General features: G+C 33.2%; 1 protein-coding gene across 4 annotated transcripts in view; it reads right to left on the reverse strand.

Annotated features, from left to right (window-relative positions):
* mim (missing-in-metastasis) overlaps window positions 1–25,657 on the reverse strand; it is a 105,913-nt gene that overhangs the window by 46,056 nt on the left and 34,200 nt on the right. For all 4 annotated transcript variants that reach the window (XM_076514889.1, XM_076514887.1, XM_076514888.1 and 1 more), the window contains 5 exons: window positions 22,227–22,311; window positions 11,790–11,881; window positions 9,048–9,122; window positions 5,065–5,228; window positions 546–698 (listed from right to left, as the gene is read on the reverse strand). In XM_076514889.1, coding sequence (XP_076371004.1) covers window positions 546–698; window positions 5,065–5,228; window positions 9,048–9,122; window positions 11,790–11,881; window positions 22,227–22,311 — 569 coding nt within the window. The remainder of the gene's footprint in view (window positions 1–545; window positions 699–5,064; window positions 5,229–9,047; window positions 9,123–11,789; window positions 11,882–22,226; window positions 22,312–25,657) is intronic.

The raw sequence follows: 25,657 nt of genomic DNA on the forward strand, positions 1-25,657 counted from the left end.
ATGGTTTGTTATATGCATTACAAGGAAACTGCTTAATGACTGAGTGCTACTTTGTGAACAATGGATGTATAATGTCACAACAGAATAATATGGAAGATGGAGACTTAACATTTGTTTTACAAAGTACATAACTAGAGGTAACACATTTTGTTTGAAACATCCTTCTAGGCTTTTTGGGACTGAAGTTTAATTTTAAAGCACTTTTATAAAGATATTTTTCAAAATATCACAAAATGTTATCAGTCTAACCAATACATCTAAACTGGTGTCTATCACAAGCAAACATAAATGTTGGAAATAAGACTGTTCTAAAAATTAACATATTAGGAAGTATTGTTTGCAAAAAATCAAGTAGCATCTGGCTTAACATCATAAAATTAATAACCTATAAAGGTTCATATACAATACTTATACATTAAGAAAATTAAATTTTATTAAAAAAATGTGATATATACACTGTTTACAGTAAAGATATGACAACAGTTACTTAGAGCAAAATTTAACAACAATTTTTGTAGTTTTTAGTAATTTGGCAAGAACTATACCTGGAAACTCCAAGTTCCTCCAGATCCCTTGACATCATTAATTACCTGTTCACTGGCTTGTGGTAAGTTGTAGGGATCAGAAGAATTCTTCAAGAGTGTCTCCAGTACCTCCTGGACATGGGTAATCTCTTGAATCATGCAAAGTTCTTCCTCCTAAAAAGTCAGAAGAGATTTTGTTGTTCTGACTGAAGATATAAAAAACTAAATTTTCAAAAATTCAAAGTTATCCCGAAAGTTATTAGTTCATAACACTAATACACTGTTGTACTATGAACCACTTTCTACTAAAACATCTTTTTACCTCAGTGTACGTATATATTAAAGATACACATAAACTATGTTTGTGAACCAATACTCTATAATTATAATTAACACAATAAACCAGTATATTGGAATGGATGGTATCTGCCTGTTGTAAAAACAGATGTAGGGGATGATATTTCAAGACTTCCATTTTTCATCTTCAGGTTAGTGTGTGTTTGTACTTACTGAAACTAAAAAAATGTGGTAGTTATTTTATATTTAGTATAAAACTGGGGAAGCTCAGAAATTAATGTTATTTCTCTTTGCCTCCATTCTTGGCTTTCAATAATTGTGACAGGTTAACAAAGGTTTCTCTGAACTGTTGGTTTTTCATGGTTCAAGCATGAAGAAAAGCCATGCAGAAGATTAAAAGAGCAGTTGCTTCTTTGATGATGGCCTGAAGAGAAGTGGGTTGGAGCTTCAAGCCTGATGACTGAACAACCAATCACGATCAGCAGACATGGATGACAACTCAAATACTGCTATCACTAGAGTTCAAACAACACTTCACATTGTACCACAGTGGTGCAACAAATAACACATCAACCTCAACCCCACTAAGACTCACATGATCACATTCTGTAAAAAGATAATTGAAGAAAAAATTCAATAAGCATAAAGTAAAGTAAAGCAATTTTATGAAAACCATTAAATTCCTTGGTCTAACTGTTATGATAAATCTATCACAGAGGAAACACATTAATAGTATTATCAGTAAAGCCAGTACAAGAATTAAATTCCTGAAAAGCATTGGTAGACTCACCAAATGATGCACAGCTAGAACCATATGAGAATGTATAAAGCATACATTAGACCTCTGTTCGAGTATAGGAATGCAGCATAATGACTAAACAATAATCAAAACTACAAAACATTCCAAAACATGGTTATCAAAATTGTACTCTGACTACCAAATTACATTCCATCAGTTTACTGTGAATCATTAATTAAAATGCCTTCTATACAGAACTGGTTCATCAATTTGAAGAAATTCACAAGCTCAAGAAATCACATCCATAGCTAAAATGTCTACCTCCTTGGCCAAATAACTCTCCAATAATATGATAAATATCATGTAAGGGAAATCTTACTTTGATTATATAAAGTAAATATTAGTCAAGTTCTCTCATTTTCAGCTTTGAGCACTAGACAAGTAGACTATTTGGCACCTGTCCAGTGAAAGTGGTTTTCTCCACTTTCCACTACACAAATTCTTTACCAAAGGATATACAGATTTAGGGCCTGGGAGCCAAGGGATCTATAATATCTTGCCCAACCTGGTCTGCCTGTCTTTGATAACACAGCTTTTCTCAACTTTTTTTTTTTAAACATGACTATTCATTTCAAAGACCCCTCACATTTTCTGCATCACATCATTAACTTAAGGTATCAACCTGTACTCTTTTACGACCAAACCTTCAGCAGAGCTGAAGAGAAACAAACATTTCTGAATGTCCTTGGTTGTCTCACAAATATAAACTTCATGTCTATTAAATCTAAGACCAAAATTTTGACCTTCAAACTACACTTAACCAAAATAGCCATTACAAAAGGATGAAGAACACCATTATTTCTGTGTAATTTGTTGAGAGCTGCTTTATCATACCTTTGATGATCAAGTCTCAACAAAAATGCAGTTATACAGTCTAATTTATGATATTTTTTAAACTGCATAAAATATGATGTTACAAAATAATATATTTCTTCAAAGATATTTATAAATTAACTCTCAACACAGGTATCTTTCATTGTATATGACACCTACATTTAGTGTCTTACATTCAAAATTTTATTAAACTACTTTATGTTATACCAATTTGTATTGTATATTTTCATAGTATACAAGTTTTAAGTTATTAATTTTATGCCAATATTCAAAACTATTTCTGAATTTCCCCTAGTGTGACTCCCATGACACATTTTCTCTAGGTATTTTCTCACCTCTATTTTATCATGCCCCTCAAAAAGCTACAAAATTAAACATAATTTACTCATTATAAGATTGTCATTGCTCAGATAAATTATGATTTTAATAGTCTTCAATTTTATTTCATTATAGAGTTATCAAACAGAAAATCAGACTCCTCCTGCCACACCTTCCTGCCACATCCTCTCTTTCAGGATTTGTTATTAGTTCTCTCTTACATTAAATTATACATTACTTATAACCAATAGAAGATCAGGGTGTTCACTATTAAATATACATAAGCATCGTATTACATTATGCTCTGAACAGATGAGTGTAAATTGTACTTATAATACAACTTTGGTTCTTATAGGAACCACAATGGTAAGCTTGGATGAATTTGTAACAGCTTTTGTTGCATAGTTAAAAAGCCAGAAAAACTCTAATTGTTAAAGAAAACTATCTAGTCTATGTTCTTTGGTGTATTATTTAAGTAAATAAAAATTATTTAATGCATTACTACCATCAGTATAAAAAAGAAGGGTAACTGTCACTGACAATCGACAGCAAGAAAAGAAGAATACTTGGGTAAGTACTTAATTTCTTGATTTTCATATTTATTCTTTATTTATTATGATGGGAAAAATTAAAATATAAAAATAGAAATCTCTTTATATTAGTTATGGTTAGATTAAATAAAACTAACAACAATAAGGCACAAATGAAAGCAGCTTGGAGTAGCTAGAGGGTAATTAAACAATGAACTAGCATGTTCCTCAAGTGATTTACAACTTATAATAATAAAGATAGTAATTAGATGCAGTACAAAGGAAAATAAAATAAACAATGCAATTTAATAATAAAACGATGTATAATGTTATGAGAGAAAAGCTACTTATAGCAAATGAATGTAGTTTTGTGCCAAAACTTGAAGTCATTCTAGAAAGAAAAAAGGACAATTTAGATTTTTTTTTTCTTCTTCTTCAAAAAATGTTTCAAAAATGCTAAGGGATTTTAAGAATTACACAAAATAAATATTAAAATTTTTAAAATGAGGAAAATTATTATTCTTAACATGACAATGATTACTTTTCACACTGACTATTAAAAACAAATACTCTATATATATCAATGGACAAATATTTATTTTCCTAAAAAATAAATGTTTATATTTCACAAAAACAGCCTGTGAAGATTCTTACATCATTAATCAATATATCTTTTGTAAAGAAATGCAACTTGTTTGGACACACAATTCAATTCAGAATTTTCTTATCTTTTGGAATATACTGTCTGCACTTTTGGATTTCATTTCAGAAAAATATACACATAGAAATATCACTTTCTAATTCTCTCTCATATTATTCAAGCATTTCTAAGCATTATTATAAACATTTATTTATTATAGTACCATGAAACTTTCAAAAAAAAAATTCTTCATTTGTGAATTCATGATTCAGCTACAAATACCTAAAGAAAGGCATTGTCCAATATACAGTATCAACAACAAATTATGCATTAATAATATGTATATCTAATTGAAGCTCCACAGTTTTCAGTGGATTTACCTACAACATAATTCTTGTTTTGCATTTTCAATAATCAGTACACGTAATTTCATACACAGCCTTACAACAGAGCCTACTGGAATGGAAATTATGCTGTAGAGTATTGCGAAAACGCATGATCATCAAATGCAGTATAATTATATGTGCAACATGGACTATTACAATGTGCAGAGGCTTCAAAACAATTTCAATATAACATACTCAACTTCTGCATTCACCTTTACTGTTCTAAAATCTGTCACAAGAGGCTTGCTTATCTAGCTTTACCTTAATTTTATCCGTTTAAATAAAGAGTAGATGCATGAATACCAACTGCTAAAAAATCTTAGTACATTTACACATTATGTATAATAACAAAAATAAAAGGAATGAATGCTGCAATGTAATCATCAAGTTTTATACTGATCAACAAGTTGTAGAATGATACTCCAATTGTACCTGTGTATATTATAAATACATATATGCAAGATATAATGCAATCTTCAAGTACCATATTGACTGACAATCTGTTTCCTCAGTTTGACTTTTAATTTATATCTATATATTAAAAATAACAGCAGATATTTTGGAACACAAGGTCTGTGATTTTTTTCAATACAATATGTAACAGAGCATTGACTTCTGGTGTCCATGGAATTAAACTTGCATAAATGGACATGGAATTTAACATAAGAACTACAGTTTATGAAAAGATGTAATACTAAATACATTTTTATACTTTGTTTTGTACAATAAAACTTACCACAACAGGTTTTAGATAGCTAATAAACAAACAGTATCGACTTCTTTCTTCAATCATTGCCCGTCTAACTGCTTGTTTTTCAGTTTCTTCCAATAGCAAACATTTATCGTTAACATCCTGCAAAGCTGAGTCTATGGTTTGTTGAACTTCACATTTCCCTGACACTTTGGAATAAAAAATGATCAGTCTAAACAAATACACATAATGTTTTCTGCACTGCTCACAAGTATCCCTGGAACTAACTTTTAAATTATAAGCTTGTGAAAATTATAGATTAAATCTATTTCCTCAAGGGTTAGTGCTTGAACCTTTGCTTTTATCTTATTTACATTAATGATAATTATAAAGACATAATTAGTAACTTAGTAAAATTTGCTGATGACATTGAACTCTTTGGTATTTTCAACACTAATTATTAAGGATGTTGATATACTATAGAATGATGTGATTCAATGTTGGACCTTAAATTATAGGAAAAACAAGGTAAGTACATTTGATATCAAAATTTTATATGATACCACTATGATAGTGTTCTATTGTTAGAAGTAAAGTTAGCAGAATTTTGCAATATATTTTTAGACACACTGAATAAATTGTAAAAGAGAAAACTATCACTTTACACAAATCACATGTTAGGCCAATCTTGAAATTCTGTGTACAGTTTGTTTGGTCTTGTTATCTGAGGAAGGATACTGACTTATTGGAAGGTGTTCAGAAAATGGCTAATGGGATGATCATGAGGATAAAAGGTTGTTTTATGAACATTGGTTAAGATACTTTGACTAATCTACTCTACTGAAAAGAAGGGTAAGAGGTGATTTTATTAAAGTTTACAAGTTTATCCAATAGATAAATAGGATAAATGTTTCTGATTTCTTTTAGCTGTATTCTGAGAAGAGATGGACAAAAAGTAAAAGGTTAAAATATGGAAAATACAGGTTACAGTCGATATAAGTTTTATTTTTCTAACATGGGGAATAGCTTTTAAAGCAAGTTGTATCAGTACTAGTGAAGACCAGCACCTTACATAAGTTTATAAAAGTAAACTGACAGTTCTTCAGAAAAATGGAGGGTTGAATTGTTACCCCTCTTTTTTTCTTCTCAGGGTGGATGTGCAGGATCAGTCTTGAAAGATAAAATTATCCCTTGTTGATATTATGTTATGTTAGAGTAAAATGAGATTATGATAAAAATCCCTCACCTTGCATTAGATTTCTGATCATTTCTGTATAGTACTAGTTTTAAAAACAAATAATGCCTGTAATTTAATTTTTCTGCAATAGTATTACATCTGCAGTACAACTAACACCACTTTTCTTTAGACAAGTTAATTTGCGTGTGCTGCTTATAAATTGCATTTCACTCAACTTCTAACTTCTATTTTAATTTGAGCACCTTTTCTTAATTTGACATGTTCAACCTGTAGCAAAATATAAACACCTTGTACTTGGTATGTAATCTGTGCTAAGTACACAGGCCTGTAAAGGATCTATTATCTTAATTTTTACATATACTGTAGTAATGATACCCATTTTTCTCCATCACATACAGATTTTTCAAAAAATATCATACGCACTTCTACATAAGTGAATCATTGTCATTGAAATAAGATCAGGTTTTGTTATGCTTAAAATGTTGACAACTAGTGGCTATAGATTTCTCTAGACCAATCGCAAAGTGAGTCTTATCAATCATTCTAAAACCCATGAGAAACACATAGCTAGTATTATGAATGGTTAACTGGTCACATGACATGCCATTTCTGGATAGTATTTGTTTGTCTGCACTTTGACAAGAGGTTGTGTAAATGACCCAAGTGTATTTGGTTATATTTGTGTTAAATTTTTTGATAAAAAAACAAAGGCAAAACAATACAGTATTTTTCAAAAAAAGTGTATTCCTCATATTTTGGAATAAAACTTGGGGACCAAGCCAAATCATGGGCTCCATATAAAGTTTGTATCACTTGTGTTATTAAAGAGTTGAAACAATGGACTACAGGTAGAAAAGGTCTTTGCCTTTTGGAATTCCAGTGGTCTAACATGAAACCACAAAGATGACTACAATTTTTGCTCATGTAATGTGTAAGGCTACAGCACTCTAAATAAAATGGAAATTATTTTTTTTATCCAAACATTCAGTCTGCTAAAAGTCCTGCTGTTCAAGGACCTGATATACCTGTACCTATGCCACTGGAGATTCCTGATACAGTTTCATTTGCTTCTGAATCTGACATCAATAGAAATGATAAGGATCATTTTCAACCACAAATACCTAGTGAACCATAACTTTTCACACAAAGAATCCGAAGGATTCTTCAGAGATTTTGGGGCCAAGACTTCAGGCTAAGAACTTATTTTCTACGGAAATATCATATTACTGTTACAGAAATCTAGAAAAGGGTTCACATTATAATTTTCACAAAAAGGATAACTGGTTTATTGCAACAATACTGCTGAATTAATACCAATTCTAAAAGCTTCGGTCTATAAACCAAATGGCTGATGATTATTCACTTATTCCTTCAAAAGAAATCAAAAAGTGTTCTCCTTCACAATGGTAACATACATGCACCTGTTACTATTACTCATTTGGTTCACTTGAGAGAAACAAAAAGTTCAAACTTCTAAACTTCTTCTTAAAGAGATCAAATACAAAGAACATGGTTGGCTACCCTGTGAAGACTTAAAATTCTTTTGTATGTCATTGGATCAACAATCCAGTTATTCAAAGTTTCCAGGTTTTTACTTGAATAAGACAGCAGAACGTAAAATCGACACTGGATAAAGAAGAAATGGCCATGCAGAATCAGCCTGATACTAGAATTGAAAAACACTGAATGTGAAAGTGTGGTTAACACAAAAACGTCCTATTAACTTATTTCACATAAAACAGGGCTTGATGAAGCAGTTAGTAAAGGCCTTAGACTAAGATGGTGACTGTTTCAACTATCTATGTTGGCAATTCCCAGCTCTTTCAAAAGCAAAACTTAAAGAAGGAATTTTTGTTGAGCCTCAGATTAGGAAACTGATTTTAGATGAACAGTTCAAAAGAACAATGAAGAAAGTTAAAAAGGAAGTATGGACTGCCTTTAAAGATATTGCTGACAATAACACATTTCACGAATACTGGCAATAACATGCTTGATAAATTCAAAGAGTTCAGTTATAATACGAGTTTGAAAGCTCATTTCTTACACATACATATTGATTATTTCAAAAGAAAATCTTGGTACCATCAATGAAGAACAAAGAGAAAGGTTTTATCAAGACAACAGGAAAATGGACAGAAGATATCAGGAAAGGTGCAACATCAGTATGACAGCTGATTACTGCTGGTTACTGAAACAAAATGCTCCAGATGCAATACATGAAAGAATGACCAGAACATGTAGTTTTGAGATTAAAAGATATAGATTTCACATGCACACACAAAAAACAGGATGAATGAAGATGCATATTAATTTCATATTAATGGTCTTCCATTTTATTCAGTTTGTTTGTATCTTTGCTGACAAACATAATAATAAAAAATGTTCATTGTGGTAAATTAAATAATAATTTGATCTAAGTTTTTCTTCTTCCTGATTTGTAAAAAAATCCTTTTGTGATAGAAGAAATGAATATTATTTTTGAAATTTGCACAGTTGAATCAAGGAAAATCCATTATTAAAACAAAAACAACTTTTATGAAGTTTAAATTGACAGGCCTATGGTATTAACACGAGAAACATGTCACTGTATCCAGAAAAGTTTTTTTTGTTTTTTGCAGTAAATGATAATCCCCTATTTAATTCATGTAGGTAGTTTATAACACACACACACATACATATATATATATAAATTAATGACACTATGTAAAAATCATTAACCTATGAACTACAAAGGTATTCCAAGTTTCTTATTCCACTACTTAATACTAAATCAGTATATTTTATTTTTGCAGTACTTCACTACAGGTGTATCACTATTTGAAACTGATACCTTTGCGTGCTTTCTTCTGTAACCTCAGGGTGTCTGTAGATTTTTTCTTGATCTCTTGTCTAGATCTTTTGTATTCTGTCAAACAGTCAAAAATCAGTTTCATAATATTATCATACTTCATTTTACCCACACTTTCAAATAAGCTTACTTGTGTTCTAATTGCACGTAAACAATAAATTTAATTACTCTATAAAGTTTCATAGCTGTAGTGACTAATAATTCTACCTTTCTGCAACTAATTTAAAATGTACATTTCATAAGCTATATCTAAGTAAATATTTATACATTTTTATTAAAGTGTTCTTCATGCAGTTATAGTCATAAATATGTACTACCTCATTTGCCTAAGTAAGGTTCAAAGTTTGCAACAATTTGACCCTGTGTTTGTGTCTGCTACTGGAGTTGGATAAGCCCACATGAAAAAGAGACAGATATTTGTAAAAGTTGGTATAAACTGTGGGCTTTCTTCTTGGAATAAGATGGATTATGCCATGTATGGTCCAAGGGCAAAAACAACATGGAAGTTTATAACAACAACAAATATCCAGGGGAAGTGCTTTTGAGATATGAAGTATGTCAAGTGTAGTACATCTGGGCAGAAAACCTCCAGTGGAAGTACTTGTATAAGACTAATCATGGTATACTGTGATTGTAACAAAATGATAGATCAGCAAGTATGGTCTATCCAGGTAAAACATATCCATGGAAAGCACCTTGTGATAAGTGGTAGTATGATAAGTGCATTTCATCCAGTAGAAGTGCCTTGCCTAAAACAAAATATCATAGTGTGAACAAATGCAGTCAGCCTTGGCAAGAATATCCAGGTAGAGTGCCTTGTGGTTACTGAGTACAGCAAATGTGGTCCATTTTGGCAGAAAGCATCCAGTGAAAAAACCTTGCATTAACAGTATACAGTGGAACACCTCTAAGCCACCCCTTGAAAGCGGTCATTCAATCACAGTCCCTTTTTTCTGTTTACATAGTCCCTAATTATGTACAGTGGAACCCCTCTAAGAGGCCACACGTTGAAAGCGGTCATTCAATCACAGTCCCTTTTTTCTGTTTGCATAATCCCTAATTATGTACAGTGGAACCCCTCTAATCAGGCCAGTTTGTCTCAGTCCCGAAGGTGGCTGCTTTAGAGGGGTTCCACTGTATGACATAATCAACAAGTACAGTCAACTTGGGCAGAAAAACATCAGGGAGAAGCATTTGGGATTGAGAATATTATGATAATGCATAATAAGAAGCATAACAATGATAACCATCCTATCACAGAGTTGGTACAAAAGACTAGAAAATATTAAATTAATGTACAAATCTCACTCATGAGGAAACCTCCTAGACTATTCACAACTCCAGCAATAGGGAACCTGAAGTGGAAAGGATCACCTTATTCCACTAGGAAAAAGAGAGGAAAGGGAAAAAACATTGAAGACTCTGTGGGAATGATATACTGGATACAGTGCAAGGGGTATCTGCATTTCCCTAATTTGGAGAGCAGAGAGACATTGATTATAAGGATGGGCAAAAACTACTTTTCTGCTTTACTCATGAAGTCCATGAGTGTATATATGTATATGATATATGGATATAGATACACCACCTGATAAGTGGCCAGTGGTTTTACAGAAACACTCCATCTTCACAGTGAGTGTCAGTTAAATATGCAGTTAATGCTAAAAACACAAACAGCTTATCTCACTAGGCAACACCTACCAGGAACCATACACAAAATAGAATGTAAAGCAACTATAAAATACATCAAAGATGAACAGACATGTGGAAAATTGCAACAAGTGGAAGATGATACTCAACTAAGAAAGACACAGCTAGATTGTGTAAGTAATATACAATAAAAGTATTAGTAGTTGTCCACCTACCAACTTGAATAATCTCCTCCAAATGAGGGCAGTTACGAGCAGCTAAGATCTCAGTTAAATGGCATATTTGGCTCAATAAATCATTTATCAGTTGATGACTTTCCACCAAAAAGTCTAAATAAGTTAGATGTATAAGTCGCTAAACTCAGCCAGTAACGGTAATAGGAGAAAGATCATAGGAAACAGAGAGATTTCATGGAACAAAGAGGCAAGAATAGAAACTACAAAAAAGTCAGTACAAGATATAATAATAAAGGGATGTGATGGATGAAAATTATAAAAAATGAGGAGCAATAGCAGACACAGACAAATTATGATCAAATGATCAGATAAAAAAATTGAGACAAAGTATGAACAGCAGGATGGGAAAGCAGGATGTGAAAGTTTTAATCATAATGCTTACTTTAAGGGACAGTCCTTGTAACAGTTGTCATTGTTAAGCAACACATTTACTTTTAATGTCACCTTTGCAGTCTTTTCTCTGCTTTGTAAAAATTATTACAAATTTATCTTTAGTGTAGTTTTAAACAACAATGTAAAATTACATTCAAGGATATAGTTACCTTTATTGTTTATGGTTCTTCTTAACTATGTATAAAAACTACCAGGCAGGTTTAAGCATCATATTTTTTATCAATGTGACCCTTAGCAATTTTGTGACAATTATTAGGTTTAAATGTCTATATCTTTAGTTATAAAAGTTACACTTACTTTTAATATCAACATTGCCAACTTTGTACAAATTACAAAAGTTAAATGTTACACTTATATTTAACATGTTTCTTTTGAACTTTAAAAACACTTTTTAAGTTGGAGCATCATATTCACCACTGAGCACCATTTGTAGCAGCAAATTTACCTTTAGTATGTTCCTTATCAAGTTGTGTAGCTGTTTTCTTCCACTCTTCCAATTTGTTTTGAAGAGGTATAACCAAACAGTCCATGAGTGCACTATAAAAACACATACATTTTATATTTATTCTATTATATCATACAGTGAAACTAAATTATGAAAAACTTAGATAATCAGATGTAAGAGAAACAGCTAACTCTTTGTGAACCAAAATTTCAGAGTTAGTCTGTATTAATTAGTTATGCTAAAGTTTTAGCAGACATATTTCAGTTACATTTACCAGCTGCTACAAAGACAATTTATTCATACATGAACTTGGTAACATGGCTAACAGATATTTAACAGTAAGCATAGAGACTGTTTCTGCATCAATTACAGAAGTATAAATTTACATTTTTCTTTTTCTTTGTGTTGTTTAGTCAGTTTTATAAGTTAACCAACTAAATGCTCATCATAAGATAAGAACTAATGATTAATCTTTCTTTTCAAACTTGTACCTAAATAAACGTTTTATGAACTTTTTTCTAAAAATATTTCCTAATTTAGTTTGTTTTGAATAACCCACAAAGCTACATGAGGGCTATCTGCAGTAGCTATCCGTAATTTAGCAGTGTATGTCACCACATATCACCAACTCTTAGGTTACTCTTTTACCAGTGAATAGTAAGATTGACCATCACATTATAATACCCCCAAGGCTGGAAGGACAAGCATGTTTGGTGTGCTGGGGATTTGAACTCAAGACCCTTGGATTACAAGTCAAGTGCCTTTACCACATAACTATGCCGAGCCTTCAATTTAGTAACAATACATGCAAGGAACATGTCTATATGTCTATTCTCTTTCTAGTATTTCACAAAAAAACATTTTTTTGTGTATTTGATCATATCTTGTAAGTATTCTTTATATTTCTATGTTACATTGAAATGCTATTCTTGATAAATTGTCATATATTGAAACATGCAAAAAATTTTTCTCAAAGATATATTTTTACTTGGTCAATTGCATGACTCTACAATTTAGCCTTCTAACTTGGGCTTGGTCAATGTGACCAACCACATGACCTCTCTTTCTCTTCATTTAAAGCCTTAATAAACTTGTACTTCTAACTTTCAATATAGTGTGTATATATTAACAAAACTTAGCAGTTTCTCAGCTAACATTATAAGTCTTTCACAAACAAAACAATATTTTTAGCAAAGTATTTTTAATAAACTAAAATCAAGATTTGTTCATGAATAAATCTAGCATTTGTTTTGAAAATTCCAACTAGTAAGGATTATCCATGGCCCACCAGCATAGTGACTAGGAGCTGGTTAAGTGGCAAGTCTCCTGTGCATCACCTGAAGAGGGGGGAGAATTTGCATTAAGAAGACTTGGAGAAATGCCTAGATTCCAAATAGACCACTAGCAGAAGTACTTTACTGAAGACAGTGCAATAGGTGATCAGAAGACACTCAGTGATGACGAGAAAACCCACTTGTAGAGAAAAATATACATGTAAAAACTGCTGGTTTGGGTTGAGAAGATTGTGAACCTGACAATGACCAAAGAAGATCAAAACATTGTTCACTCCTCTACATAAAAATTTTTTCAACCCAAAACAGCTGTATTCATGTATATATAGATCAGAAGATGCTATTTTTAAAATCCAACATGCACAATAAGTGAAGTAGCAGAGAAATCAAAGCAGGGGCACGACAATAGGATTCAAGAAGGAATGTGGCATACCAAGTCAACAACTCAAACAAGGAGTGCAAGAGGATGATAGGTATATAGAAAAGTGAGACCAGCCATGGCTGAGAACTTTAACATTCACAGCTGAAGAACAGGGGGCCATAAAAGAGGAATACAGAGATGCCAACTATTTCAAATGACTGAGCGTAATGATTGTAGACAGAGCCCTTTATCATTTGCGGCTACTAGGCCTGACTAATATCTCTAAGCTGTTTATTATTATAATATTATTATAACTATTATTATTTATTACTGCTAGAGATTGCTCATTTATGACTGTGTTTTGTGTATTTTATAAATAAATATTAAAAAATTATTTTGAAATTATGTCTTTTATTTAGTTCAGAGTAACAAACATACTGGTAAAACAACACTGAACATGCACAAACAGTAAGCAGAAAAAGCCTTTGTGTAAGGACTAGTTTATATCATGTTTATGACACTTATTGCAATAGTTTTGCAGCTGTTGCAGCCTTTGCTTTCATGAGAATGTCTCTGGATGGTTGGGAGTTATAACAACATTGTCCATTTGACTGCATACACATCTTGTGTGTTATAATACTGCTCAAAACTGAGGTGCTCAAGTTTGGTCTGAACTTGCTTTTGTTTTTAGTCACTAAACTAAATATCCTTTCATTGTCAGCATTAGAATGGAAGATTGTAAGAATTCCAAGCATAACCCTGCACAGAATGTCATACTTCTTGTTGCCATTTCCATCCTTAACTGTAGACAGCTGAACCAAAACTTGTCAACATTCAACTGAAGGACAGTTTCTGAGAAAGTATCAATTTGATAGTTCAAATATCACCCTTCCAACTTGTCAATAGTGTTGTGCTCATGTATATTGACAAGGACAGGATACTTGTCTGTAAAGAAGCGTAGAGAAGAGAAATGTTTGCTGACTTTCAGTTTTGGATCAGCAACCACTTGGTAAATCAGAAATTCATCATTTAGAGGGAAATGTTTCATCATGTAATTTGTAGCAATATAGTATTTCTTGACACTGGTGTAGAAGCTGATCAGGTCCAGGTCCTTTTCATATTTAACAATATATTCCTTGGCAGCATTTCCAGTAGAAACTGCCTCAGATTTGTGTAAGGATTCATTGTTGTAGTCAAGTTCAGTGATGTTGCCTTCAAGATATTCTGGCTTGATGTATCTGACAAGTACATTTTTAACTTGTGTAATCAGAATTTTATGCATAATGTGTATGCAAGGTTCTTCTCTTTGCAATATCAAATTGGCTTGCTCAAATGAAAGAATTGCAGACTGAAGAAAAAGACAAAATAACAAGTTCATTTTGTTGTCCAAGAAAACTGTTAACTTGCTTTGCGCATAACTTTTCTTGGTTACTTCCTTGCTAGCTTTCATTTTCTTCTCTTTTTTTTTATTGATTTTCTCTTCTTCAGTTCAAGGTTAGACTGCCTAAACATATATTGAGTTATATCAAATGTTTCTTTGTCTGCTTTTGGAGACTGTTGTCTTGTGTCCCTGTGTAGCTGGGAGAGTGTCTTGACTGTGTCCCTGTGTGGCTGCTGAGAGGATATCAAGTGTGTCCCTGTGTGGCTGAGAGGGTGTCTTGACTGTTCAAAGTCTTGCTGCCTGACTGAGCTGCACATTTAGATCCTTTTGAATCTAGTTTTTCCTTTTCACAGTGCAAATATTTCTTCAATAGCTTCCACATGTCTAATATTCTGTTGAAGCACACCCCAAGTGATAGCCATCTTGTGTTAACAAGTTGTAAAATTCTCTTGTTTCTTGTCATACAATCCTTGAAACCCTTTGAAATGTTGTTTTCTGCTAGCACTTTTGTCCAAAAAATAGTAGATATCTATCAATATATGAGAAACTGGGCAGGGCAGTTCTCTGGAAGCTTTCTGGGCAGCAATATTCATGAGGTGACAGGCACAGCCCATGAAGTAAATGCTAGGCTGTCATCTGGAGATGTGTCCCATCACACCTTTACCTATACCAGACATAACTGAGGCATTGTCTGAAGAAAAACTAACACAGTTCTCCCATGGAATTTTCCTCTTTGTCAGTTCGTGGTCCAAAAGCTTGAAAATATTCTCTCCCGTTGAAGCTTCTTTCCATTCCACCATTGTCAAAAGAGAACAAACAATTTTTCCAAGCAAAGGGTCAAGATATCGTACAACTACTGGATACAGTTTTGAGTCATCCATGTCTGTGGATCCATCGGTGGCTAAACTGTAAACACTGTTAGTAAGTATGCTTGAAATTATTTTGTCATCTTCACAACCCAACATTTGTACAATGGCTGTAGTTTTGGTTCTAGCACAGCCATATATTTTTTGCTATATCAGAGTCTGGGAACATTTTTCTAATAGATGTCCTGCATGATCGGCTACAGCTAGGGGTAAATTATGAGCAATGATAAATTGTGTGAACATCACTTCTGCATTTATGGTTTCATATTCTGAATTATTTCTCACAAATGTCGTTATCTGCATCGTTTTTGTCTTCGCCTCAGCCTTTTGTTGGTGAGATGCTGATTTTGTATGTCTGGAACAATCATTTATCCTGCCATGCACCACAGAAAAATCGATGTGACAAACTGTACAAAACGCATGACTGTCACTGACTTTTGATGCAATGACCGGATATTTTGCACTATATTCTTTCCTAAATTTTTGATTCACAATTTTAGTCCTTTTAAATTTGCCAGAAACAAAACAATCTGGTGAATGAGGCCTCTTTTTTTCCACCTTATGAATGATCACATTGGTGTTTCTATGCTGCTTAGAAAAGAAGAAATACCCATCTACATGAGCACTGATTGGCTGACAAGCACTGATGATGTAACTATGGATTCCCCCACGTATCCAGTATGGAGAAGCACCACACTCAAACTATTGGTGGAGATCGGAGATACAAATATTTTTGTATTATTTCAAGCACAAACATGATTATCACAAGTAGCCATTTGGACTATGTCTTTTATTTATTATCAAAATTTATTTGTATCTCACTAGAAATTTTCTTTTCACCCCTTTCAAGCCCTGGGGGAACAATTTATCACTTTACTGTATAGGCCTATATAATATAATAATTTGGGAGTTGCATCATAATATTTATCTGTATGAGTGTATAGTCGTAATGTATACACCAAAATCGTAATTGTTGGCATCTCTGGGAATATTGGAAATGATAGGGGTGCCATCTAAGAAAGGAGTGTCCAACTGAGAGAAAACCCAAGGATAAATCTAGGGGTGAAGAAACCACTCTGTTATTTGAATGAAATCTGGAAAAAAGAGGTGATCAGCTATCAAATATATAGCTCTAGGTCCACAACAGGCAACAAGACGAATCTGATGTGGATGAGCCCAGAATAGTAGGTTTAATTCTAAAATTAAAGGATTTGGAAAAGCTGCCCTTTGATGGCAGACATATAAATTGTCCATAGATATGTTGAAATGATTATGACCTATCAATCTGCCAGAAAGGGCAGGAAATTGGAGCATGTCCAACAAAGAGTACAGAGGTCAAACACATCAATATGGAGTGAATATCCATCCTGCATCCAAATGCAGGAAGTTATGTTAATGTCCAGAGATGCATCTCAATCCAAAAGGAATAACTGATGAAAAGAAAGATCTGTTTGTGAAGTTGCTATGTAGTATGAGCACAATCTAGTTATCAAGCCAATTCCTTGAGGAAAGAAATGGAGGGTTCATAAATGAGGACAATGAAACCTGAAAAAGAATGTCCTGGATCCAAAAGGCCCACTGGAAAAGGTGTATGTGTGCATGGATCCAAAAGAATGACAGCCTTCAGGAAAGTTAGAGTACCAAGAACAAAAATAATCCATCATATAGGACACGAATGAAAAACTCAAATTTTAGTAATCATTCTTTGTAACTTGCAGGCAAAGAGGAGAAGATTAAGCTCAATTGAGACAAGAGAAGAAGAAGAAAATGCCACAAAGTAACAAATATTTAGTGAGTGAGAGGAAGAACTTGGATATCTTGACAAGACACCTCAACTGAGTAGCCTCCAGAAGAGAAAAAAGGAAGTATATGAAGAGTATACAACTCAAGAACTGACCAATACAAGTCAATTAACCCAGAAAAGGAAAGACAGCTGACAAGATTAATATGATGAGTAAACATCTCACAAACCAAAGAATAGGGAAGATAGATCAATAAGGATGTGCTGGGTACATCAAACATGGCCATCTACACACCAAGTAAAAAAGATCGTACACATGATTAGACAGTGCAGAAAGCGATATGGGAAGATGAGCAAAGAGAAGTAGATGGTTATCCAAAGGACCAACATGACAAAATATTTACTAATACAAACAGCAGACCAGATGCTGAATAGTGAAACAAAGAGAAAGGCATGAAATCTGGAATGGGAAGTCTAAGGGTAGTCTGATCCAGCTGAGGAACAGAAGTTGAAGGGTAAAAGTTAAGAAAGAAGAAACACCTACAAAGGTTATGAGGACTAAAGATGTAAAACTTCATTCCAGGTATCCAGTTAGAAATAAACACCACTGAAAAAAACAAGGCAAAGAAAGAGTGTCTGACAAATACCATATGAAAAAAAAAGAGAAGAAAGGTGTATAACTAAAAATGCAACTCAACCTAACAAGATCCGAAGGTTGGGGAAGAAAGCAGAAGAAACAGAACATTTAAGCTGGCAAAGAGAAGTGAACTGAAATTCTACAGAAAACCCTTCTGGAGTACAGTGCAGAGTCTCAGAAAAAAGTTGGAGGATGAGAGGGAATACAAGAAGATGTTGAGAAAAAGATGAATATATTAATATGGGGAACCAGGGAATTAAGTAAAAAGCAAGGTGTCTAAACTCCAAACAGGCAAAAGAGATAACTAAGATAGTATATCTGGAAAGGAAAAATGTCTGCAAATCAGGAAAAAAGTGAAGAAAGTGAGGGTGACATGGTAGTTAGCTGGTTGTGAGAGAGAAACTGTAAGAGAAAGGAAATAGTAAGCAAGAAATAAAAGAATAAATCTCAAGAAGTGAGTTAATTAACCTAAGAATGAGAAATATTAAAGGACACAGGTGGAAGGAAAGGGACATGTATGAGGAGGTAATCCAGAAAAATACTGGAACAGTAAGATACTGCTCAAAGCAAATCATGTTAAATCCATAATTCAAAAGGCCATTCCTGAGTGGGGAGAAATAAAATCAGCTGATGGGATGGAAGAGGACCATTAAGAATTTGGTAATCCACAACACATGAGCAAAGACTGGAACATCCTCTCCAGATAATGAGTATCCAGAAATCTTAGTTGAAATGAGGCCTGTGTTTCTAATATTATAGCTCATACAGAACTCAACTGAGAATTTTATGATAAAGATTAAAAATTTTGAAACAAAATTTGAAACAAAGAAAAAAAATCAAAGCTCCATAAACAAATGCAAATCTCTTCAAACTGAAGCCAGACAAGATGTGACCACGTCTGTACCATATAATGTGGAGGAAAATAATGACATTATCATGAGTGCATAGAGGCCCCAATATCTGGAAAGTGAGGGAAAACTAGGTAGTCAATGAAAGGAGTTTAATGCAATGAACATGAAGAGGAGTCATATGACACAGGGAAAATAGACAAAAGATAACATACCTGTAACACCATATCCAGAAAGACTGAAGACAGCCTGAGGAAAAAGATGAAAGATGTGACTGTATGGCAAAAGGAGAAGGTGGACAGATACTATCCAAATCAATCTTTTTTTGTCCACATTCACCAAGAAAAAAAATACCTGGTGTGGAATCAGCATCAATTACAAGCTGCATGGCATTCCAATTAAAGAGGTAATAAAACTGATACTTTCTCAGCTAAAAGTGTAGAATGTGAAGCCTGAGAAACTGCTGATAGTGTTTACTACATTGGTAATAGCAATGATTTGAAATCCTATCATGAGAAAGAGGGCAGTTGTAAGAACAGAGAATGAGGCTGTGAGAACAGAGAAGATGAAGTATCATGGTGAGTAGTTGCAGTTGAAGGAGGAGTGATTGATGTGAACATTTCATACCATAAGCTGCAATGAAATGTAAAGCTGGATTTGGGTGAAAGCCATTCACACTGGGTTTCCTGAAAGCTTCACTTGAAGAAGAAATTATGGACACTTTTATTTCTAGTATCAACGCATATACAACAGAGGTTCTGGATAAAAACAATCCTCCATCAAAATGATTTACCTTGTGGACACCAGTTACTTATTATTAAGGGTTGAAGTTTACAGCAGTCTTGATTGTTAAGGATTTAGACCCTTAACTTAATACTAGGACTTACTGGTCCACTACGAGATGCCTCTATACACTCTTGTATTATAAGATGTTTGTTAGGGACAGATCTGAGATCATCTACTGCAACATTCTTTACATCTGCAAGATCAACACTGAAGACAAAGTAAAGATTGAACTATTTATGGAAAATTGTTGGTAAAGTTCCAGACTGCCTTCTACTCATGAAAAAAATGTTTGTATTGAAGAGATGGTTATAAAGTGGATAATCAAATTCAAGCACAAACAGTTCAATTCAAGCAAGTGCCAAACATACTACATCAAGACAACTGAGCTTTGTGATGAGCTATATTGTCAATCTGAAAATTTATTTCAGAAAGGTCACATCACATAGCTCTAACCTTGACACCAACTCTGCTCATGTTGTTAAACTTTTTGACACTTTTGTGAAAATTCAAAAGCTAAATCATTATGTGTTTCTCAGTAGGTACTAACAACATTTCAGCTGCTCTTCTAGACTATCTACACACACACATACAAACATACAACTTGAACCATGTAAGCTTTCATACAAAAGTGAAAAAGTTTGAAATATACCCATCAGGAGCTGAGATGGTTTTCACACTCAGGAAACAAAACATAGGGCATTGGTTGGAAAGACAAAAAGACAATAAAAGCCATATGTGTTGGTATCAACCAAAGTTGAGGTGCAAACCATTCAGGAGCACACACCATCATAAAGCAAAAAGTTGTGGATAACTATAACATGTCATTGAAAGGCTTTGGCCACACTAACCAGATATTTTAGTATGCACAGCCACAAAAACCTGTCAGTGGTGGAAGAAAGTATAAAAGTGAATTACCAAAGAGACCAAAATAAATGTCTGCATCTTGTATAATTTATGCCAGTCAAAAAAATGAGAAAAAAAGTGAGTCTAAGTTTTTAAACAAAACCTCACTGATGGCCTCACAAACAAAGCTGTAGTGATGACACCTGAAGACATCTTAAACTGTCCACCAAAAAATTCAAAACATGGGAAAAAAAAGGAATGAAATGGAGAGGATGATTGAGACTAGACATATTGTGGACCATAAAAAATAAAGGACTGAGACCGTGTGCAATACAGTGCAATAGTCCTAGAAATGTTACTGCTCCAGTTATGTTTGAAGAGGATGCACAAACAGACCACAACTGTATATAAAATAATGCTTTGTGCTTTATCACTAGCAAAATAATGAGTAGCACTGGCCTAAACATTATGATAGCTGTATATATTTCTAATATGCTGCTCCTGATTTTCTTCATTTGATGCAATGCACACTGATTTAATATTCTTCAATAAAATGCATTTTACTGATGGTTTCATGGATAATTATGGATGTACATTTTAACAATCTTTATTTACCCATCATTTGGAGATTCTGCATTGGGTATTCATCATGGGAAAAGGGTCAGGACTTAGTTAAGTTATGCCTGTGTGAATATTTCTTCATCTTGTGCATCTTTCTGACATTATTTCACCATTTAAAATTAATTTATCTTTCTCAAAACCTCAATACATTCAGTAGAATATGAATCTACATCCTCACTATAATGTACAATACTATATATCTTTTGATAACCAAGTATGCTTAGGCTACTTTGCAAAAAACAGCTTCCAATAAACTTTCTGAAAGCCATTTTTGCTCCATTCCAAAGCATGTATTTGCTCCAGAGATAAATAATTAAGAAATGGAAAAAGCAATAATGTAAATCAAATATGAGGCAACTTTGAACACATCTTCATGCAACAGCCTCAAATCAAAAAGTGAGGATTGGGTCCTACAATACAGTGTAAGAGGAGCCAGCTGTACCAGGAGAATGTGAGTTGCACTCCTATCAGTGAAGAGCTGTCCCATGCATATTTACATCTTGGCTTGGTAAGACTTTCAAGAATAATGGTAAGCAAAAATTATTGCACAAAAAGGGCAGCATTGAACAAAAAAAAGCTATTATGTGAGAGAAAGTAGGGTACTGTATCAGAATTTATTTGACTTATTTCATGCAGTTTGTTATCAGCATAAGACTGTTTCATTTATCATAACAGATATATTTGTAGGTGTTACAACTTTTTATTTCAGTTGTCTTATCTCTTAAATATTCATCAATGCAAGCAATGTCTTTTTTTATCTAACTTGTTTTTAAATATTCAAGTAGTATGTTTATTTAATAACAAATTCAATTATTTTGAAGTTGTCATTCACAATAGGTTATGATGATATGTCAATATCTTACATTATCTGTACTTTGTTTTACGAGTAAAATATACCAGTTTTATTTAACTAAGATTTCCACTACAGTACAAACTAATCTTTAGTACACAATACAACACTGTGAAAAGAAACCTAACTTTATATCAAATACTTCAGTGAGTTTCTATATTGTACCTTGCAACCTGGCAGACAATAAATCATTAGAAGTTGAGGAACTCACCTTGTGAAAGTTTTCAGCCTTGCTTCCACACTTCTGTGTCGTAAACACAGTCTGGTTAGGGCTGTTCCTATGTCCCTTGTAGCTCCTAGAGACAAATATATGAAACAGAACAAAAATTAATAACTTTTTCACTCCTCCCCCTAACTTTAAAGGAAAATTACTTTATTCCCAATGACCTTGATGATGATGGTGTTTAAAGTTGTAAAGTCACGTTACACAGATCTAGTGAAATTGAGAGAGAGGAGAGTCCTGTGACAGGTCCTTTAAGAACAATTCAATAACCAAAAGAGAACACAGGAAATTACAACAAAGTATCTCAAGGCATTTCTCATAATTTCTCAAACATTACTTTTCTTACAGCCTTAATCAAGGCCACCCCTTTAACATAACAAATAACAATTACAGAATACAATTAGACTTAATTACACATAAATAACACTTTGTCTCTTTTACAGTTGTTAATGTGATACCATATTCACAATCTTGCACAAGATGTAGAGTACAAAAATGGAAATAATATAATCTGATTTAATATGTATATCATTTGATATACATCTATTATAACTTGAAAAGCTATGAAAAAGCAAATGTTCTAACTTTAAAGTTACATTTGTCTTTGTCCTGTTGTTGTGTTTAATAAATGTAACATTAATTTGTTAATATCTCTCTATTTACACAGCAGGTAGCTAATACTGTCAAAGAAGCTAATTCTATATTAAGTGTTAATTACCAAAGCTAGTGTGTAAAATAAATAAATGGTTGGTTGGATTTACTTCATAAATATTAGTTTAAAAAGTTTTGATTGAAGTAGAATGATGCAGATTTAAATTAAAGGAACAAGAAATATACACACATATTTAATTGTCATTAAAAGGCTCTATGGATGTATCTGTAGTCTTTTAATAAAGTATATCAAGGCTCACAGCCTAGAAACCCTAATCCATTCACAAACTTCAAATTATTAATTTGTTGTCTTAAATCATCGAATGGCAACTATGAAAAATAAACCCTGTTTTAATGCCAAACACAGGGTGATTACGTAGTGAGAAAATAATATTAATAATGATAATAATGCTTGTAACAATAAACAATTACAGGAATTTAAACTACAAAAGATTTTTTACATAATCCACGAAATGTTTAAATTAATATAACAATAGTCACAAATGTATCTGATGTTGAGTTCAAAGGATTAGTGGATTGAAACCTTAGTTCACATAAACAATAGGTGGTTCACTGACTAGAAGTACAATTCTAAAAGATTTGGATCATTAATTTAACTAAGAAAATAAACTGAGTGATTCCCAGACTTAGTTCAAAGCCTTATGAAAAAGGCTCCATGCAAATTTAAAAGTTTATGTGAACAATTTAAAGAAGACTTACAGAAAGTATTCCAAAAGCATGTTTTCCAATTATCACAATAAAGTTCTCAATGACAAATTTACTGAGTCTAAAAAGCAATTTAATGTGGGACCACTCAGTCTCAGAAACATCTCATTTCTAACAAAAAAAGTTTCTGTGGTGAAGCAGTTCAACATGGTCATGTTAAGCTACAATATGAAGCAGAATATGAAACTATTAGTAGTGTAATCTACTAATACAAATGTTAACTTTAGATAATCTCCAGAATCCATAATGACTTGAAAGGTTTGACTAAAGCATTAATCAACAATATCACCAGTTCCACAAGAGCAGGTACCCAAAAGGGTCACACAGTACAGACATTATGGTTTCAGATGACACAAAACAGCTCCTTAGACACAGTTTTCAATGTCATAACAACCATACAGCAATGGTTGGGTTACAAGACACATCAGAAGTGTGAAGGGAAAAGATCCTGCTTCAACTGTAGCTTACCTGATCATTGTATGTGGAAATGTCAATATCCTGCTACAAGAGAAAATTATCACACTTGAGCAATGTCACAACAGATGTAGGAGTTCCAAAGATATGCTATGGCTACAGCTACTCCAGTTAGTTTAAACAAGTTAAGTATGAATTAGATCTAGTCACCAACTTGGGAAGGTATAGCAGTTAGTTTGCACCCAATATCATGATGCTTATTTGGATATCCAAGGATTAGGGACCATGTAGTACATACTTGTAAAAGTGTATAGATACAGCCAGGGATGTCATTTTTGGGGTGGGGTAACAGAAGTAGCTTTTTCCTCAAGATCAGAAAAAAGACTACAAATGGCAGTTTCTGTGAGACATTTATATTCAGATCAGATTTACACACACATGCAAGTTATCTTACAGCATAGATACCGCATATATGTAGAAGGCCAACATGAGGTTGGCCTTCTTTGTTCTGATTCTGAGCATTGTGAGGCAGGAGTTATGATTTTGAGCTAATAAAGGAAAGTATTCTTTAGCTAAAATCAGCAGAATCCCTCAACATGGCAATTCCACCTACTGCTGCAATAAAGTCAGGGAAGGTAAATTTGTAGAGAAAAGGTGACTACAATTTTGGCAAATTCAAGTTGAGGACCTGAGAGACAACAGGAAGAGTCTTGCACTGATACCAAAGTTACTGGCAGTGACTCTTTTGATGTTGTTTTACAAGTTCAACTTGTGAGTAACAGAGTTCATGAAAACCTTTAAATTTTACAAAATGAGAGATATACAAATAAGAACTGCAGCTTTTGAGGTCACTGAATCATCACAAGTGCTTTTTATACTCACATAGTGACATATATCTTGTATATCATTAATCTATTTTCTTAAGTGAAAATGTATTTCTGATAATTAGTAACCACCTCTCACAAAAAACTTCTATTGACCCATACTGCCCTCTACTGGAACAAGTTTTGCTTGCCATTAGCATTGATACTCCTACTTACCCTCACATATGTTAATGTGAGATATCTGCATACTTATGTGCAAATGTTTATACAGTAACCCTCCACCACTAATAGTGTAACACCACTCTTAACATAACTAGCACCCTCTCTAATGTTGAAACTGTTAACTACTTCAACATTGATGAGATAACACCAGAAGTGTAAAGGATAGGTCAGAAATGTGAGAGAACTATCAAAAATACATTTTAATTTTAGAAAAGTGTTACCTACTGATATGATATCTTATCTGCTCTCATAAAAAGAATCCCACATTGAACAGGTGAAGAGCCAGTGAGATGATTCCCCTTTAGGAAGCACCCAAAGGAAAATCATAGGGTGTGAGAATGAACTAAAAATAACACATCCATGACAGACCATATCACATCTAAGCCAGGTGTTTGTATATGTCTGTTAGTAATACATTGTGAAAAGGGCAGAAATAAAGGATGAACCACATAAAAAAACACCTTCAGAAATTAGACTCCTAAATGCAGAGTTGATGGGGTGCAACAGATCATAAATGTCACCTAGAAGCAAATGCCATGGATAATCAGAAATGGGCAGTAATTAAATGGAAAACTATAAGAT

This window comes from Tachypleus tridentatus, chromosome 7 (assembly GCF_004210375.1).
Source record: "Tachypleus tridentatus isolate NWPU-2018 chromosome 7, ASM421037v1, whole genome shotgun sequence".
NCBI classification, from domain to species: domain Eukaryota; kingdom Metazoa; phylum Arthropoda; class Merostomata; order Xiphosura; family Limulidae; genus Tachypleus; species Tachypleus tridentatus.